Source organism: Salvelinus namaycush, chromosome 18, assembly GCF_016432855.1.
Source record: "Salvelinus namaycush isolate Seneca chromosome 18, SaNama_1.0, whole genome shotgun sequence".
NCBI classification, from domain to species: Eukaryota; Metazoa; Chordata; class Actinopteri; order Salmoniformes; family Salmonidae; genus Salvelinus; species Salvelinus namaycush.
The window spans coordinates 363,938-378,589 of NC_052324.1; the positions used below are offsets into that span (position 1 = coordinate 363,938).

At 44.8% G+C, this 14,652-nt stretch overlaps 1 protein-coding gene across 2 annotated transcripts in view; it reads right to left on the minus strand.

Annotated features, from left to right (window-relative positions):
• Positions 1–1,078: 1,078 nt before the first annotated feature.
• The window catches only part of LOC120062976 (phosphatidylinositol transfer protein beta isoform-like), a 43,094-nt gene continuing 29,520 nt past the window's right edge, over positions 1,079–14,652 (minus strand). The window contains exons 8-12 of one of the 2 annotated variants that reach the window (XM_039013027.1): positions 10,686–10,763; positions 7,597–7,707; positions 7,348–7,470; positions 4,295–4,371; positions 1,079–2,396 (exon numbers count right to left, since the gene is read on the minus strand). In XM_039013027.1, coding sequence (XP_038868955.1) covers positions 4,324–4,371; positions 7,348–7,470; positions 7,597–7,707; positions 10,686–10,763 — 360 coding nt within the window. In that variant the 3' untranslated portion in view covers positions 1,079–2,396; positions 4,295–4,323. The remainder of the gene's footprint in view (positions 2,397–4,294; positions 4,372–7,347; positions 7,471–7,596; positions 7,708–10,685; positions 10,764–14,652) is intronic. The other variant, XM_039013026.1, reaches the window with a different exon arrangement.

Genomic DNA, 14,652 nt, shown 5'->3' on the forward strand with positions numbered 1-14,652 from the left:
AGCAAGCACGTCTGTTTATAAAAAGAGGCTGAACGGCTGAGGTTGAATGACAAGCGAAGATACACATAATTATTTATTGTCCCACAAGCACGCCGACATGCACACACTAACATGAAGGCACTTATGTGCTTAAACACACAGAGCAGCATTCAGGCTTTAGCATGGCACTGTCTGACTGGCTTGCTGCTGGGGAGTCATGTCTACATCAGTACAGTATCACTGCAGGGAATAATCACCCCACCACAGCCCAACAGAACAAACATACAGTACATTAGTGCCATATGTAAAAGGACCTTGAGAACATAGTGAGGTTCAGTTAAAATAGAGGTCATAAAGTCATTGCAAACCGATCAAGCCTAATCTAACCCCCTCTCTACAATGGATGGATAACCTGCTGATCAGGATCTTGTAGTAAAGCCTAAATGACCAACTGGTGCCAGTATGGAGCCAGAAGGAAAGGCATGGTGGTGTAGTAAGGCACAGCGTGGTGCTGAGTGAGTAGGGCTGAGTAGAGAGTGAAGCTGCTCGATCTGTAAACAGGCCCAGTCAGGAGAGGCCTGGTATGGGCCGGGGTGGTGGCCTGGGCCGGGCTGGTGGTCTGGTGTGGGTTAGAGTGGTGCTGGGTGTCTGTTTACCTGCTGCCCATGCTCAGCAGGATACGACAAGCAGTAGAATTCACTCCCAGAGAACCACAGGAATAAGGCAGGCAGGCAGGCAGGCAGGCAGGCAGGCAGGCAGGCAGGCAGGCAGGCAGGCAGGCAGGCAGGCAGGCAGGCAGGCAGGCAGGCAGGCAGGCAGGCAGGCAGGCAGGCAGGCAGGCAGGCAGGCAGGCTACTGTTGTGGTGGTGTACTACAAGATCCTACTACAAGATCCACTGCCTCCCGGGTGGCGCAGTGGTCTAGGGCACTGCATCGCAGTGCTAGCTGCGCCACCAGAGTCTCTGGGTTCGCGCCCAGGCTGGGCTGGGTTCGCGCCCAGGCTCTGTCGCAGCCGGCCGCAACCGGGAGGTCCGTGGGGCGACGCACAATTGGCATAGCGTCGTCCGGGTTAGGCCGGTAGGGATATCCTTGTCTCAGTATGTAAAATGTAATAAAATGTATGCACTCTACTGTAAGTCGCTCTGGATAAGAGCGTCTGCTAAATGACTAAAATGTAAAAAAAAAAATGTAAATGTGTGGTGGGGAGCAGGGTGGTGTGAGCAGGGCGGTGTGAGCAGGGCGGTGTGAGCAGGGCGGTGTGAGCAGGGCGTGACAGAGACTGAAGGTGTGTAGCACAATCTGTGACTGTTTTTCAGTGCGGTTTCTCTCTGGGGGCATCCGCTAGGGAGGAGCGGAGTGAGTATGGGGAGTGTGGGAAAAACAGTGAGAGCACCCAACACTCCAACAACAGACACTTCCCTTCAGTTGAAGGAGCCTGCACGGATCTGCCCAGCGTGAGCTTGGGCCAGATCAGTCACCTCAAAGGCATTCACACCTGTGAGAGTGTGTGTGCGTGCTTGTGTTTACATGTGCGTGTTTGTACGGGTGTGTGTTTGTGTTCATTTGCATTGGAGTGAGAGTGAAATACCTGTGTGGACAAGATTGTCAGCGTTAATAAGAAGCAGTGCAGAGAGAGGGGGAGAGATTAGGATAGGCACAGGCGCCAAGGGTGTCAGTAATCTCTTAATGAATGCCATGGCAGGAAGGGACATGTAAATGGAGAAAAAAAAAAACTGACAGGCTCTCTCTCGCCAGCTAACGGAAAACCACAGTTATGAACAGCTAGAAGAGGACTGAGGAGAGAAATGACTGTCTTGAAAGGAATGATCTGGAGAAAATATTCACAAATACAAAGGAAAACTAAAACTGGCAAAGGCAACAGGCCACAGAGGAACGATCCTCTGACTAGAATAGCAAACTACTTAGACCAACACCTCCCATAATGCAATCAGGCCAATTAAATGCTTAAAAAATATTCATCTCTATATCAACAACCAAGCAGCCCTATAAGCATCTATCAAGAGAAGATATAGGGACTAGTCTTCAACAACATGGAGGTGGTAGGTGGCTTTACGGAGGACATTGTTGCTTGATATCGTTATTAGCCTTGGAGATCAAAATGAACTGGAGCCTTATCAGCTAGGATCGTGTCACTTTCAACAAATTAATTCTTCTGTGGATAGAATGTCTATGATTGGGTGCCGGCAGGTCAGGGTGCTGGTCTATTGATCAAGTGGAGCAGAGCCCTCATTCTCCACATCCTGAATCAGTAAGGTAAAGGTGGAACGCAGGGAGCCCGCTTCGCATTCTTCATCATCACCACCTTCACTCTTCATCGCTGTCGTTGTTCAAAACCCTCCTCTGTCTCATTCAGCATCGGCAGCACTGGTTCCCCGTACATTACCGTGTTTGCGAAGCTGAGGCGGAGGAAATGGGAGTGGGGAATGGGAAGAAATAAACAGACATTTATTACATCTCTACAGAGCCCAAACAAGTGGAGGCAGGTTCTGTGAGAGCATGCGTCAACAAGTGGAATTCTGCAAGGAGAAAGGGTGTTTGTAGCTGTGAGAAACTGGGATGGATGTGGCTGAGAACGCCCATCATTCTGTTCACTGACAAACATTAAGTTCCTTAGTCTGCATTAAGAATATCTCTGAAAAATGTACACGTTTCCCTTTGCAAACTGAAGAGTTTTTTCTCCAGGAGAACGTCTCTAAAATGGTTTGTATCAAGCCCTTGTTTGTCTTGTAGGTAGATCAAGTCATTGTTTTAGGTCCTCACACCCTAAGGATTTAGAAAGTCAATTAGTGGCTGAATCTGATAGCAGAATACCTTAATGGAACAGTCTAACCACACACTGGCCCTAAACAGAGGACTAGACATCTGATGAAATGTGCATGAGGATTCTACCTACCACTTCTCCATCCTTTCTTCCCTCCCTCTTTCTCAATCACAGCACAGGCTCCTTTTCAACTGCAGAATTCCATTTGTATGTTAATGAGGCAAAGGAAGCCATGTTGAAGGGTTTTTCTCCCCCACCCTCCATCCCCAGCACCTCCCCTCTCCCGCCACCAGCCAACCCGTGTTAGCTCACAAGCAGACAGACAGGCCTGTTAGTGCATCATCTCCAAACCATGGTGTTTCACACTCACACAGTGTAGTCCAACCACAACACTTTTGGTCTAAGATCCTGATACACCATTACTACAAAACCTTTGCTTGAGCCTCGTTCACCTGAAGCACATGTTCAAAAGTCTGTATATAACCTAAAAAGCTTTCTCAGCAATTGAGCTGGACCATCAACAGGAGTTGGGAGTCTTTTCTTGTGGAACTGGTAAAGAGTAGAAACTCTAGTCGTTATAATGGTATTCCACTCCTACATATGGGTGCTGTCCTCTGGAGCCTTACAGTACTGGCACAGTGTGACCCTGGCGACCCCTCAGCTCTGCGGCCCAGGCAAAGCACTCCTCCATGCCGAGGGCCTCTTTGATGGCCCCCGCCCGTTTACTTACTCCAGGGGAAAATGGGAAACACATGCAGGATTGGGCAAGATGTAGAGGAAGAAACAGAGCTCCAAAAGCTCAGCATTGGTGCCAGGCCAGGAATGCTCAAGCTTGGCCAACTTTGGCCAGTCCGGCCCAGATTCCTCTATTTTTTCGCCATGTACGGCCAAAAGCGCTCACATTGATATTTCAAGTGGGGCTAAGAAGGAGCCAGTAGTAAGGCCTTACTGAGAATGTAATACACAGACAAATGAGTGTGCCAGAATAAGCAGGTTTTTTTGTGTTCGTTCTCCATATTCTCTATGGCGTTTTTTGGACTACAGATACAAGGCAAGAAACCAGTGCTGACTTTTTTTAGTATGGCTTTGACTGGCTGCCAAAGCCTTTTTAAAACCTGCTCTCTCGCCTTGGTTTTGAGAACAGGCTGCACAGATGTCTGCCCTCACATGGGGAGATTGAGTAGGCACTTACACACTGTCCAAGGCAGAGAGCTTTTCGCCATGTCAGCAATACACTTAACGATCTGGCAAATGCTACATATTTCTCTGAGATCTGGTGTTATTGATTAACTAATACAGTCAGAGTTATGGAAGTTCACGTGAGAACACGCACACATACACACTCACACAAACCGTGGCCCATAAAACCTTGTTATGCTCTAACACCACTGTATAAGGAGTGAAAGCAGTGTAGCCATGCAGCAATACAAAGATAACCCAGTGGGAGAAGACAGACAAGGAATCCATGAGAGTTGGTGGAGGAGGAACTAACATGGCTGCTATCGGTTCAACTCCTCCACCAGTTGCACTTACAGTCTCCCTCAGACCTACACCTGGAGCAGCTACTCGTCTGAAGCCTTCGTGCCTCGCACAGAGCCCTTTCTACGCATCTAGGTAGTAAATGATAGAATGAGGGAGGCCTGTCAGAGCAGTTTGAGATTGGGGGAAGGGAGGAGCAGGTTCCCACACAAGTTACATTTCTAATGCCTACGACTTCTTAATGACTTAATGGATGAAAGTATAGTTTAAATTGGTAATATTTATATCACTCAAAATGGACCAACACCATGCCTGTTCCAAAAGGGAGTGGTAGGCTATATTTAAATCATCATTATTTCTCATCACAGTTGAGGCAGAAAATGTGTTTGAAAATAACACATTTCCCAGGTTTTTCCAGAATAAACAATGTGTGGGAACTCTTGGAGGGGGGTTAACAGGGAAATGACAAACAGACAAGCAGGAGAAGGGGATGGGGGCAGCAAATGACAGGAATGTTGAATTCCAGAACCATATCTTTGGGCCAGCAGTGATTGTACACATGGTCAAATCAAACATTAACACATGGTAAAAAAGGGCTATCAGTAGGGTGCAGGTACACAAGAAGACATGTTTGTAATCAACATTCATTAAAGGTCCAATGCAGCCATTTTTATGCCAATATCAAATAATTTCTGTGTAACAATTATGTACCTTACTGTGATTTTCAATTGAAAGTGTCAACAACAACAACAAAAAATCTTAGCAAAGAGCAATTTCTCAAGCTAGAATTATGCTAGCGCTGCAGAGTGGTCTGAGTTGAAATGGAAAAACTAGCAGTTATTGGCAGATGTTCGGAACTCTTTCTTATTGGTCTCAGTGTGGAAATATAAATATATATAAAAACACAGGAAAAAAAACATTTTTGACTACACTGGACATTTAAAGAAAATATGGTCATTAAATTAATCAAGAAAGAGCGAACAGTCATGTAACTTTTTCAATATTATGACAAGCAGTAAATTCCTTCATAAATGTGACACAGTGCATTCAGAAAGTATACAGACCCCTTGACTTTTTCCACATTTTGTTACGTTACAGCCTTATTCTAAAATGGATCAAAATAAAATGTCTTTACCCCTCAATCTACACACATAATAACAAAGCAAAAACAGGTTCAGAAATTTTTGCCATTGTATTAAAAACACAAAACTAAAATGTCACATTTACATAAGTATTCAGATCCTTTACAGTACTTTGTTGAAGCACCTTTGACAGCAATTACAGCCTTGAGTATGACGCTGCAAGCTCCTGCGTTGTCTTGGCTATGTGCTTAGGTTCGTTGTACTGCTGGAAGGTGAACCTTCGCCCCAGTCTGAGGTCCTGAGCGCTCTGGAGCAGGTTTTCATCAAGGATCTCGCTGTACTTTGCTCTGGTCATCTTTCCCTCAATCCTAGGACTAGTTTCCCAGTCCATGCCGTTGAAAAACATCCCCACAGCATGCTGCTGCCACCACCACGCTTCACCGTAGGGATGGTGCCAGGTTTCCTCCAGACGTGACGCTTGGCATTCATGCCTTAAGAGTTCAATCTTGGTTTCATCAGACCAGAGAATCTTGTTTCTCATGGTCTGAGAGTCCTTTAGGTGGCTTTTGACCAACTAAGTGGGCTGTCAGGAGTGGCTTCCGTCTGGCCACTACCATAAAGGCCTGATTGGTGGAGTGCTGCAGAGATGGTTGTCCTTCTGGAAGGTCCTCCCATCTCCACAGAGGAACTCTGGAGCTCTGTCAGAGTGACCATCGGGTTCTTGGTCAACTCCCTGACCAAGGCCCTTCTCCCCCGATTGCCCAGTTTGGCCGCGCAGCCAGGTCTAGGAAGAGTCTGGGTGGTTTCAAATTTCTTCCATTTACGAATGATGGAGGCCACTGTGTTCTTGGGAACCTTCAATGCTACAGAAATGTTTTGGTACCCTTCCCCAGATCTGTGTCTCGACACAATCCTGTCTGGGAGCGCTAACGGACAATTCCTTCGACCTCATGGCTTGGTTTTTGCTGACATGCACTGTCAACTCTAGAACCTTATATAGACAGGTGTGTGCCTTTCCAAATCATTGAATTTACCACAGGAGGACTCCAATCAAGTTGTAGAAACATCTCAAGGATGATCAATGGAAACAGGATGCACCTGAGCTCAATTTCGAGTCTCATAGCAAAGGGTCTGAACACTTATGCAAATAAGTTATTTTTTATTTTTAATACATTTGCAAAAATGTCTAAAAACCTGTTTCATTTTGTCATTATGGGGTATTGTGTGTATATTGAGGAAAAACAAATGCAGTCCTTTTTAGAATAAGGCTGTAACATAACAAAATATGTAAAGAGGGAAGGGGTCTGAATACTTTCCGAATACACTGTAAGATGGGGAAAAATTTGTCATAAAAATCATGCATGGTTTAAGTTTGTCATAAAAACATGACCAGCTGATTTATTTACAGCAGTGTAAGCGAGGGGATCATTGATTTGACATTGAAATAGATAAACAGGGTGTAAGAATAATATTCAGAATTTGACTGGGGAAAAAGCATCTAGGGAGAGATAAGAATTAAGAGTGAATGTTGTGGGTTTCAGCACCACTAAAAACCACTAATGAAGAAGAGGCCAACCAGCATCACTCCCAGAGGTCCAACTGGGAGATATCTGATGACTATTCTAATAAGCTTCCAAACATCACTACTCTGTCTCTCTCAGAGGGATGACACCACAGACAGACCAAGACAGCCTGCTACCCAACCATGGTCAAGACCAAGGTTGCAAAATTCCAGGAACATTCAATAAATTCCCTGGTTGAAGGATTCCGGATTTCCTGCTTATTCCCTCCTGATTCCGTGAATCTTCCAACCGGGATTTTGGGAAAACCAGTGCATTTATTGAAGGCAAACACCACACTGCACAGTATGCTGGGATCTGCCACCATGACAATGCAAAAGAGATGATGCCTAAAACGACACACTCGCTCTAAAGGTTTTGGAGGTTTTGAGCATTGTAAGCCCTGGTAAGTATTGAAACCTCCTCCTGTTGGTAGTCATATATACACATATGTTCCTCTACATACCTCCTCCAGCTCCTTTTGTGTCTCCGCCTCCATCCGCCTGATGTCTTCCATAGTCAGCTCCACCCACTTGTCGATCCAACAGAACAGCTGGCGATGGAAGTTAGTGAAGATACGCTTCTCTTGCTGGAGGAGAGAAGGACATGTAAAGAGGCATTTAGAGGGAAAGAAAGCAAGATTACAAGGAAAAGGGAAGAATGTGTCAGATAGTGACAGAATAAAAGGATGGGATGAAGAAAGCAACATCCTTACCTTGTGAATAAAGCTCTCCACCTTGTTCTGCAGGCCCCACCACTTGAACTTGACCGTGACCAGTTTGTAGGCACACATCCTCGGGCAGTCAGCCTTACTAACCAGCTCCTTCTGTTAGTAGCAACACAACAGGAGAACAGACACTGAGCAAACACTGCACAGCAGGAAGACACACTCAATCACCCATCACTGAATCATTTACGTTGACACATGATATTACAAAACTGTGAATATGCAAATAGGCAAAGTTTATGCAAACTTTCCAAAAATGGAACTCTCAATGAGAAGAAAGTAGAATGTGATTTAAGGAAAAAAAATATCGGTTTAGACCAATCACAGCGGTATTCCAACCACTAAAATGTCATTAATGCATAATGCTTTGGAAACGAAGCTTGCTAAAATAATTATCGATATGAGAATATGCAGTAGACGGATAAAAGTCCTCATCTACAAAACAGTTTTAAATCCATCTGTAGCTTGCACTCTGTCTCCCTGAGAGGAAGAGGAGAGAGCAATGAGGAGGGCGAGAGAGCAAAGTGGATAAACTCCAGATGAAAGGACCATTTCTCTCGCTCCACCCTGACAGTGACACTGTTCCCGTACAGGTAGGCCTTTTGTGGCTGGGACGCCGTTATCGCATCACGCAGCGATAAGAGCGTCTCGGCACAAAGCCGGTTCCAATATTAACACCCAGAACCTGCTTGCCCCTAGAACACACCACCCCAGAACACCTGTTTAATTCATCACTTCATTCTAGTGCTGCACACAGGGAGAAATGCCTCAGACCTGCCGCAATCACCCACATCCCGTCACTGTTTGATGCTCCCATCACGGAAGGGAGAGGAGAGAGAGAGAGAGAGGGGAAGGAAGGAAGGAAGGAAGGAAGAAGAGGGAGGGGGGGAATGAAAAACATTCTACATACGCGTAGGGTTTAGCTAAAGTTGTCACCGCTAAAAGAGAACTTCGGATAAAACAGATCCCACATCAAAACACTTACGGTGACATTTCTTCACACCGTCTCTCTGCTCAAAGGAGCAGGAGATTTCAGAAAGACAAAGTGTGACGATAGGTGTGCATGCAGTGATAGACTTTTACTGCTCTGAGAAGCTGGCACCAATTGTTTTCTCTTATGTTACTTTAGCTATGATTTTTTTCTCTAATTTCTTTCCCCAAAAGAAGTGTTTCCATGTCCAAGGCTGGGGGGAAATTATCTAATTAAAAACCCAAAATAAAAAGTTTATATTATTTATTTCAGACTTCATAAAGCTGTTCAGCAGTCTTTAATCTGTGCAAGTTGTCACAGTACAGGGAAACTTTCACACAGTGAACTCTGAGGGATCTTTTGCTGGGTGGAGATTCCAACTTGTCTGCCATTAAACAGTGTGATCCTGGGCCTGTTTGTACGGCTGTAGATGAGGGGTTAGGGACGAGACCACTAGTGTCTCTGGATGAGCCGTTTTCATTACCTCTCACTTTTTACAAACAAATACCTCCCAGACTCATTTTACTGAACTGTTCCTAGCTCAAACTAAGATACCACACACAAACCCTGGAGAAGACAGCCACGTACATACACACCCTCTCCTGGCTGGCTGAAAAGAGAGAGTATGAGGATGTGGGCAGGGCTGAGACAGGAGGGCCTAATCTGACCTGATCCCTTGTGATTTCTATTAGGTCCAATTAGAGCAGGGAGAGCGGTGATTTGTCTTCATCAAACTGCAGCCTACAGCTCTGCCACTCAGCCCTCCCTCTCCTCCGCCCCGTCTGAGGGACTCCTTCTGTCTCTCACACACACACACGCTTGTCCAATACTAGCCATACACTCCGTGGCCAATTTATTACCGCGTTTGTGAAAATGATTTGCTCCTACAGACAGTGAGTCACGTTGAGTGGGATGCTATATATACATATATAAAGGAGGCAAACAGGCATCGAGGCTTTCAGTTACTGTTCGATTGAACGTTAGAATGGGCAAAACAAGTGACCTTAGTGGATTTGAGCATGGTATGATCGTCGGTGCCGGTTCCAGTAGCTCAGATACAGCCGGGCTCCTGGGCTTTTCACGCACAACAGTATCTAGAGTTTACAGAGAATGGTGTGACAAACAAAAAACATCCAGTCAGCAGCAGTGCTGTGGGTGAAAACAGCTGGTTGATGAGAGAGGTTGAAGGAGAAAGGCAAGAATCGTACAAGCTGACAGGCGGCCCACAAACAGGCAAATAACGACGCAGTACAACAGTGGTGTGCAGAACAGCATCTCGAAACGCACAACTCGTCGGTCCTTGTAACGGATGGGCTATTGCAGCAGAAGACCACACCGGGTTCCATTCCTATCAGCTAAAAATAAGAAGAAGCGGCTCCAGTGGGCACGCGATCACCAATACTGGACAATTGAGGAGTGGGAAAACATTGCCTGGTGCGAGGAATCCCGATTCCTGTTGCGTCATGCTGATGGCGGAGTCAGGATTTGGCGTAACAGTCCATGGCCCCAACCTGCCTGGTGTCAATGGTACAGGCTGGTAGCAGTGGTGTAATGGTGTGAGGAATGTTTTCCTGGAACACATTAGATCCCTTGATACCAATAGATCAACATTTGAACGCCACACCTTGTAGAATCCTTGCCCCCAATAATTTAGGCTGTTCTGAAGGCAAAGGGGGTCCGACCCAGTACTAGATGTGGGCACCTAATAAACTGGCCATGAGTGTATACTGTGTGATCGTGCCACGAGTATACCACCCCCAAAAAAATCCATATTCATTTTGGTAACATTATTTAAAGTGTTACATTTAAGGGTTGGAACCGGTTCAGGGAACAGAACCGAAAACCAGATAATTTTTGGGAGGAAAACCTGAAAAACTTTTTTTTGATAAACAGAATCATAACCGGGAATGATAGTGAGACAGATTATTTTAAAAGCATAGGATATGGTTAATAACGTTCTGAACTTTATTTTGCTGGTTAGAACAGAACACAATTATGTTTCTGTTCAGAACGAAACGACTGGAAATTAATTTAGGATCCAACCCGTGGTTACATTGCCAACAAGCTCTTTCCCCTCTAACCCAGTGTGTTTCAGTGAGAGGTGTACCTTCCAATTAGGTCCCAGGGGCCCTCTACCAGTCTTAGCTGACTTGAACAGAGCAGGATCCTCCTCTGCCTTGTAGTCCTGGAAGAGAAGGATAACACTTAAGACTAATAAATCAGAACAACAAACAATTCCAACACATCTGCATTCAACATTTGTGATAGAGGGCCCTTTAATCCCCCTCTAGCCCATGTGTCTGTGGGGTGTATGTGTGAGCTGGCCCTGCACTAATGCTGACCGCTCTCTGGGCAAAGGGGCAAGGGGAGGCACTGCCATGGTAGTCTCCCAGGCTAGGTCTGCCCCCCACAACTAAGCCTGGCAGCCCCTTTGTCCTGGCCCCAGGATGCAACACCAAAGTCCAGCCCTGTGCCCTGCCCAGTTCATGACCTGCACCCTGTCTGGGCTGAGCTGGGTAGGGGTCCGGGGTAAGGGATGGGGAGGCTGTCAGGTTGGAAGTTGTTGATGCCACCAGCAAATGGCTGTGCTGAGATTACAGATGGCAGTAGGACGCTGGCTGATACCAGTGTGTGTGTGTACGCATGATTGCATGTAGGGCAGCTGCCTGCCGACAGCAGATGACCTAGTGACCCTTGTCTGACTCCTCCTTCAAATCAGGGCCAGGCTAAGGAGAGACTGCTCCTAGGCACAGGGCGATCCTACTCACATCTTATGACACACTGTGTATCATGATGCTGGGGGTACAGTTGCACTACTTCACCAAAACACAAGCACTAAACCTATTCACTACCACAGCCAAACATACAGTTCTAACTCACTAGTGCAGCAGGAGAGTAGATTCACACTCCAGTAGCATAACACACAAGCAGAACATAAACACACGTGTTGTTACGATGCCAGAATTTTGACTTCGATACCGATAGCAGGTTTAGTACCACAATACTCGATAACATCACAATACTCAATAAAACGATACCTCGGCACAAAAACTAGGCATATTAGCTAAAGCTGCAGAATGGCATTTGATGCAGATAGAAACTCAGCTACTGCTCGGTTCAATCGTTTGAGTTCAATATTATTTGAAATGTTTTATGTCAGACTTTTTCAGAGACAGCCATGCATGCATTAAAAGGAAAACTCAACCCCAAAAACATATTTTGGTATTTGTTTCATTAGTACATTGTTGACATAGTCCCAAAATGTTTTGCACATCAGTAATCAAGTTTAAGATATCTAACTTTCAAAACACAAAATCTGGCCCGTATGATGCATTTTGATGCAAAATGCATTATAGTGGCCAGATTTCTGTATTGTGAAAGTTACATATCATGAAATCTTGGGTGGAGTTTTCCTTTAAATGAACCAATTTGACTGTTTTTACCAATCTAAGCTACATAATGGTAATCATTTATTTGAATGGTAAATCTCTATTGATAAACTGGATAAATCTAGATGTACCCTAGGCATATTCACAGTACAGGTGAATGCATATTTCAATAGGAGTGTGTGTATGCATTGAGTTATTGAGCTTGTTTTGGCTGATTTCATAGAGCTACAGATGACAAACAATATGTTTCCGTTCCACGAGGGACTTAATTTTATTTTACTGATCAACAACATCCGCATAGTAGTAGCTTCTTTTATAAAAGTGTGACTCTTTTTAACCAGTGATAACTATATGTATGAGCTAAGAGTGGTGCGGCCTGTCGGAGCCCCAAGTTAGCGGAGGCAATAAGTCTTCGTCTGAGGGAGAGACGTGAGGGAGTGAATACGCTTTTGGTGGCAATCAGCTTTGAAATCAAAATATTTTTGCTTTATCACCAAGAAAGTACTAGGGTAGTGAATTGATGTTAGGTTTCAGCTGTAAGCTAGCAAGGAATGTTAGCCTAAAAAAACTGGAAGCTACCAGTATCTTATTGCATTGTAAAGTGTTCTAGCCTGTATAGACATTGTTTTGCGAACAGTAATGAACCGTTTCAACATGCCGTGATGCATTATTCAAGTGTATTAACTTCTGCGCAGTATGAGTGGAGAGCGTAACATGATGCAGCCCAGACTCCCAGTGCAGGCTAGCATTGAGTTCGTGGAGCAGGCACGGTGCACTCCGTGGGGGACATCGGCTGCGCTGATGCAGACTTGATCCATGAGACACATTTGACAGAAGTATCGAAAGAAACTAATGCTAGTATCGAACCGTTTTTCATCTTCATCTTCTTCTCAGAGAGAGAAGTGCAAAGTCAACTGGTGTGGAAAAAAATTACAAAACAAATAAACAAAACACCTTTCAAATAAATTACCAACAGCTCAAGGGCCCAGCAATTTTAAATAAATCATGATGCGCCCACAGCTAAAAGCTGCTTTTCAGGGCTATCAGCCGACAGGAGGGAGCCAAACGAGCAAAAAACGGGAGAAACACAAACACACTTATTCATTAGGCCGTTTTAATGCTGAAAGCTCCTTCACTATAACAATATACTGTGCTGCTTTAATGAGTCTGTGAATCGATGTGCCTGGGCCGGGGAAGAGGAGCTGCTGCTCACTGAAGGGGTGTGTGTGTGTGTGTGTGTGTGTGTGTGTGTGTGTGTGTCATTGACCAGCGTATGGAGCGCTGTGAGCCTTAATTACACTAACAAACTCATCTGTGGTCCCTTGGGGGCCCAGGTCTTGCAGTCATGCCTGAGGCACAGAGCTGATAGAGCCCTCAGACACAACACTCCTCCAGCAAGGCAAACACATCCGCCTCGTTAGACACCTACCGCAAACACACTGCTGCTACTCAGGCAAATAACCGCACGCACTTCACTTACCAACAGACTCCATGAAATGAGGCAATGCCATGCCAAATAATAGCAATGAACTACCACCATTGGTACAAGGGACCTTTTGTATTTGAAAGGAAGAAACTTCACCATATTAATTATAATTGCAAAGCTTCCAACGTCATAGTGAATTGAGGGGTTTCAGAACCTGCAGAGAAGAAACTCTGCACCATAGTTTCCTTACCTGGTAGGTAGTGCTGGGCGGTATAACGTATTTTACTATATACAGGTATATTTGATGCACGGACCGGTTTGGGTTTTCACTTTACCTTCTATAGCGGTATTTCAATGTTTGGTTTGGTTTGTTAAATGTAATACGCCACTCCCGCGCGTGTCATGTACATTTTTATAGTTTACTCTGTTTGCTACTTGAGTCATCCCTCTCCACCTGCATGCTGCTTCCCCATGCGCCTCCGACACTAAGCCCTGCCCCCTGTCAATCAAAGAGAGCAAGTTGTTGCTTTTAGTGATGGGAAGTTCGACTCTTTTTACTGACTCGGATCATTGATCCTATATGTACTCAGTCGGAGCAAACGTAGCTAGCTAGCAAAGCCTAGCTCTCAAGAGAAGACAGGCTATGTGCACACTGCCCACAAAAAGGTGGAAACTGAGCTGCACTTCCTAACCTCCTGCCAAATGTATGACTATTAGAGACACATATTTCCCTCAGATTACACAGACCCAAAGAATTTCAAAACAAACCCAATTTTGATAAACCCCGATATCTATTGGGTGAAATACCAGTGTGCCATCACAGCAGCAAGATTTGTGACCTGTTGCCACAAGAAAAGGGCAACCAGTGAAGAACAAACACCATTGTACATATAATCCATGTGTTTATTTATTTTCCTTTTTGTACTTTAACTATTTGCACATCTTTACAATACTATATAGACATAATGACATTTGAAGTGTCCTTTGAAACTTGTGTGTGTAATGTTTACTGTTAATTTTTGATTGATTATTTCACCTTGATTTATTATCTATTTCACTTGCTTTGTCAACGTAAACATGCCAATAAAGCCCTTTGAATTTAATTGATAACGAAAACTCATATTACATGTAACATCTAATTAGGGTCCACTGGGAAACACTGACCAACACTTTGGTTCCTACCCTGTCACAATCATTTGTCCCTGGCTTTTTAATTTGTTGTCAAACAATGTATTTAAAGTGCTGACCACTATATTCCA